Here is a 5,978-nt window from a genome sequence, read left to right as displayed (position 1 = left end):
GAAAAATATATAGAAAAAGCAAACAGAACCAGAGAAAATGCAAACATCCCAGAAGACGTTTACATTAAACAACAGAGGAAAAAGAAAACCGACCCAAGATATCAAAAAGGGAAACATTTTAATGGAAAATTTCAAGGAAAAGGGAAAAAAAAAGACAAAAGAAATTACACCCAGATCAGGTAAAAAGACCCAAGAGAGTTAAAAAGAAAAAACCTAACCAAAATAAATAAACTATTAATAATGACGATATAAACGAAATTATCCGAGAATTAGAAAATAATTCATGCAACAATTTTCCAGGAATTGACGAGAATGACTTAGACTTCGACGATGGTCTATTTAACGTCTCATCTTTTGATGACCCTACTCATTTCCCAGACACAAACACTAATGATACAAGACCTATCTGACGGACCAGGAGCATCGATCATCCAAATAAACCCATCCTACGTACTCGAAGACTGGTACACCTTCTTACATTATAAAAATCTAACAAACTTAACAGAAGAAATTAAAAGTTTAGGAACCAATATAAAACTCATGACAGTTAATAAAGAATACAGTACTCTACACAATATAGTAGAACATAAATACAACAAAGTCCTAGAACAACTCAATCACATAATCAATACACGAAACACTCACAGAACAAAACAAGGATTAATAAACGGATTAGGTACAGCAATAAGTTGGATAACAGGAAACATGGACGCTAATGACAAAGAAAAATACGATAACATTCTAACAAAAATCGAACGCAACATGTACCATATTGAACATAATGAACACGAAAGACTAACACTAAACTAACAACTAAACTTAACAAAGAAATAATTATTTTAAACAGATATAAAAATAACATGGAAAAGATAAACAATTTTGCTGACACAACCCTTATTAAGCTAATGTATCATGACTTACTCGCTATTTTGAATCTAATCGAAACACAAATAAATGACATCGAACTATCACTAGAACAATGCAAACTAGGAAATACACATCCGAGTATACTAACAACACAAGAATTAAAACACCTCAAAATACCTTACAATGAACCACTATCACATGACATAGAATTAAATTGGATACTCAGCAACACCTTTTGTTCATTATCGAGAAATGGACTTATCTATTACTTTATAAACATTCCATTGAAGACTTTACCCAAAACCACATACTATGTATTATCATACCCAGCAAAAAGAGATAACAAAGCCATTACTTTAAAGTTAAAAGAACAATTAGTAATCAGACACAAAAATGGTTTTTATAATGGAAAATGTATAAAATATAACTCGAACCACTATTGTAAAGATGTTTTAGAAATAAAAGACAAATGTATATTATCATTATGTAAAAATGTAGATTTAAAATATTGTAAACCCATAGAAATAATAACTACTCCTATGATTAAGCTAATACCTATATTGAATCAATATTTAACCTTCAATGTTAATATAATAGAAACTATAATCAAAAACAATGTACAATTATTCCATTTATATCACACTAGCCTTATTAGTTTAAACAAAAATGAAAAATTTGTAAACATTAGTATCCCACCTACGTATGAAGACAATGTAAATATTCCTATAATCTCTCCTTATGATATCAACAATAGTTCACTCCTATCAACTAATTATACTTTTAGCGAATTACAACAATTAGATATAGGTACTATAGAAGTAGAAGAATTGGAAGCCTATGACATCACTATGTACAATTTTATTACCTATTTCTTTTATGTAATCTGTTTATACCTTATAAGTTTTCATATTTATCAACAATATCATAGACTTAAGAAAAGATGTAACCGTAAACCTTTCCTAAACCCAAACTTGATCCAAAGTCCACTTCCTGAAGACCCACCAGAACATTTTGACGGCAGAGCCAGAGCATGGTTCCAGTATTTACAAAGAAATAAACAAATAGATTAAGAACAAAACCCTTCCTTTTATTTTTGCTCAGAGGACTTCGCTCTCAAAAAGCCCGGAGGAGTTAAGGACGCAAGTACGAGTGCACCTGCACTGATAAAGCCCAGACCTGAGTCAGCAATCCTAAGCCTTTATATTCCCATCCCAATCTCCCAGAGAGTAGTAGTACACATTCCTGCATCCATTCATTCAGTCAGTAGTCAGTAGCTATACATATTAGTTCCGTTATTCTCTATAGTAACAGTTTATAATTAAGTGATAATTATTGTTAATTGTATCAATTTTTCTAATAAACAATTTTTTTAAACCAATTATTGAGGCTGTTATCGTAATTATATTCTGCTCAATTTACCACAATGGCAAGGACATATAAAGAAGTTGGATCCTACAAAAATTACAAGACCACTTCTATATGAAAAGCCAGGTCATGGAAGAGGATGGAGGAAACCTAGTCTCAGATGGCTGGATGAAGTGGAATCCATCATTGATTCACTGTAGACGGAGAAAAGTAGGTGTTGGCAGAGGTCATGGTTCTCCAAGGACTGTAGAGCCAAGAAATGTATGAATGATAGAGAAATGATCATTGGGTTTAAACTAAGAATATATAAAAAATAAGCCATTTTATGAAATATTGGACGAAGCCTACAATAATGTAAGTGATAAAAGTGATATAAAAATCATTTGTGGAGAGTTCAATAGTAAGGTTGAAAAACAAGATGCATTTTACTAATAATGAGTATAGATTTGGTATAAAAAAACTGAAGATCATGGTCGCCAACTGATAAACTGAAGAAAAAAAACATGATCACTGGAAGGATTTACTTTACTACTTAGAAAAACAATAAAGGAACCTAGGGATTCTTAGATTTAAAAAAAAAGTAAATCAAATATGCCACATTATGAAATGTACCAGACATAAGCCAACAATAATACTCAGAATTAGAGGAAAGATTTTGAAGCGAACAAACAAAAGAGCTATAGTCACAGAAAGAATTACTATTTCTAAGCTTAAAGAACCAGAAAAGTGCAGAAAACATCAATCAAATCTAGATAATGAACTAATCACAAACTTGAAAAAGATAATAAAGATGTACAAAGTTGAGAGGGGCATATGAATTCCATCAAGAAAACACTTAACGATGTATTGATATTAAAGTGTATGGAAAGACCAAAATTAAATATTAATTAATACTAACTTTTATGAAGCCTGCACAAGAAACTTACAGAGGTCATATTTTCCCCAACTATGCTATGGATGATTATTATATACCAAAGGGGATAAATTTAGTGTTGTGTCAATAATAATCAGTAGTTCAGGTTTGATAATAGTTTTGCTAAAGCAACGGGTGCAAAGAATGAGATTACAAAATTATGAACTAAAGGAGGTACTACAAAAGAAGATCAATGGAAGAATATAGAATCAAATAAAAAGCTTTGCAGACAAAAGAAAAGGATATGGTACCGCAAGCAGTTTGAAAAGTTAGAAGAGCTCTGAAACATGGAAGAAATTTAAAGCGAACCACAGCTAGGTGTAAACCTAGAATAAAAAATATCAAAACTGAAGATGAATATCTGATGACAAAAAAAATTACTATAATGTCAAGATTTAGTTGACATTTTGAGATAATCCTAAACCAGGATACTCAGGATGAAGGAGAAAAATCAACATTGTTTGAGAGAACAGAAGTGACAAAGGTGAACAAGATTCACCAAGATCATTCAAGGAAATGATGGAAGCAATAGAAAAAATGAAAAATAATAGGTCCTCTGGTAAGGATGAAATTCCTGCAAAGTTATTCGAGAAAGAAACTAAAGCCTACATAAAGAAATGTATAGTACTAAAATCCCCATATGGGTTCAAGATAAATATCCGAAGCAATGGAGGAAAGGCATTATATGTCTTATTCATAAAAAGAGAGAGATACTCCAAGATACCCTGTATTGAGATGATAATCCACTAGGAAGCAGAGAATAAGTAACGACAGAACTCAGAGATAAGAGATAATCCTTATCAGCTTAAAGCCATCCATAAAGTTTATCCCTACTATTAATCATTGGTTAGCATTAACAAAACAACAGAAGTTATATATAAAAATATTGATAATATAGGCTATGTATAAAAAAAACAAAAAAAAAACTTTTTACCTCTTAATAACTGTTGGTGGAGAGCAGCAGCAGCATGATGATTAAATTTAGCTGAATCTGCTAACTTCGCTAAATGATCACGATTAGGAGATGGGATAGGAGGGGTGGGTTTTGGTGTAGACGGTTTTACAACTGGTTGAGGTGTTGGTGGTGGTTCAGGCTGAGGGGAACCTTGAGCTAATCTTTGTTCTATTTCTTGTTCCTGCTGAAGAGCTTTTACAAAAGCTGTTTTCAACCTGTTGGTATGCTCTGCTTTCAACGCCTTTTTGACATTAGTTGTTACACACTGCTCACATATAACCTTTGGTTCTTTTCCTGAAACAAATAATTTTATATTTGAAGATCAATAGTTGACTGTTCATGGTTGGAAGATATTCCGAGTGGCGGTCAATAAATAAACAAAATAGTAAAAAAACAAAATAATTTATTACAAACCAATGTTTTACCCTACTTTGCAGGGCTTCGTTAGGGCTAGATGAGAACAAGATACAACATTGTAAGATGTGATAAAACAAAATAATTTATTACAAACCAATGTTTTACCCTACTTTGCAGGGCTTCGTTAGGGCTAGATGAGAACAAGATACAACATTGTAAGATGTGATAAAACAAATAGAATATAAACAGAAAGGGAGTAAAAAATTGTATAAAAATGAAACAAAGCTAAGATCGTACAAATATAGATTAATAGAAAACTAATAAATAATAGGCAAAGTAATAAGTGATAATTTACTATTTTATCGTTTTCACACACAGTGGGGGGAAACGTTGGTTACCAATGAATAGTTTTTTAAAAATAATTTTGTACCTTTATTGATGGCCATCTTCCAGCAATCAAATAAATCAATAGTATTTCTTTTATTTAACTTTTTATAATAAGACCATAAGTCCCAATATAGGAGAAATATTGTTAAAATATCCATAAAAGCCTAATAAATAACAAATGGTTTTATTAAAATTTGCCTAATATGCTCCCCCAAACGGGGTTCCTAAGCCTACAAGTTTCCTTCTGTATAGGAAAAAGAAAATTAAATCATCAAAAAGATGAATAATGCTACTCAAATACAAAACATTAATAAAGAACATTTGACAGTTCTTGAACAAAAATAATTATAAAAAGTCATAGTTTCAAGGCATGAGTGATATGTAAATAGTAAAATTCAATACTCAGATAAATTAGAATATTTTTTTTTGGAAATGTAAACAATTTTATTATATTACTTTAAGAAGAAACTGTAAAAAAAATAAAATAAAAAAACTGAAATGAATCAAGGTAACTATAAATTTAATCATGAAATCTGTGAAATAAATAAAACTGAACTAACCTTTTGATGTACCTTTTTCCCATTTCCAAACAGGAGTGAAATTCGTCAAACATTGAGAACACCTAAATGGCTCAGGTGGAGGAGGGCTTCGACTATCTTTAGTAATAAAATCAACAACATGTTCCAAACCAACCAAATAGATAAATTCTGTGTTTGATGGATTCGGTATAAAATGCATTTCTGGTGGAGGAGGTTTTGGAGGCGGTATCTGAAACAAACATAAATAAATGTACATGAAAAATCATCAAACATCATTTAAATTTCTTAGACATCAGCTGCATGAGGATGAAATCAGAAAAATATAATGAACTCTTCATATACATATAGTTTACTTTTTTAGTTTAATTTTTCTCCAAAATATTTCAACTTTCTGAGAAACTGGAATCAACACATTCCACCATCAAACAATATCTACATAGAATGGGGATTTTTCAGGACAAGAGAATACCTGATATGTTTGACGCAGGGATTAGATGAATAACAGTATTTTAAAAGACTTAGAACCTACCAAAATTATTGCTTATGTTTTTCTTCACAAGAACAGTGTGTGTGTGTAAATAAATAAATATATATA

The 5,978-nt window shown here is 31.0% G+C and overlaps 1 protein-coding gene across 2 annotated transcripts in view; it reads right to left on the bottom strand.

The window, feature by feature from the left end:
- The window catches only part of simj (simjang), a 33,799-nt gene that overhangs the window by 14,086 nt on the left and 13,735 nt on the right, over window positions 1-5,978 (bottom strand). For both annotated transcript variants that reach the window (XM_014429758.3, XM_067045206.1), the window contains exons 8-9: window positions 5,405-5,612; window positions 4,080-4,394 (exon numbers count right to left, since the gene is read on the bottom strand). In XM_014429758.3, the coding sequence (XP_014285244.1) occupies window positions 4,080-4,394; window positions 5,405-5,612 (523 nt within the window). The remainder of the gene's footprint in view (window positions 1-4,079; window positions 4,395-5,404; window positions 5,613-5,978) is intronic.

The sequence above is a fragment of the Halyomorpha halys genome, unplaced genomic scaffold (genome assembly GCF_000696795.3).
Source record: "Halyomorpha halys isolate HHAL.00 unplaced genomic scaffold, Hhal_1.1 Scaffold819.1, whole genome shotgun sequence".
Lineage (NCBI taxonomy): Eukaryota > Metazoa > Arthropoda > Insecta > Hemiptera > Pentatomidae > Halyomorpha > Halyomorpha halys.
Note: the sequence above shows the minus strand (reverse complement) of the source record. Positions and strands in the feature narration are given on the sequence as shown.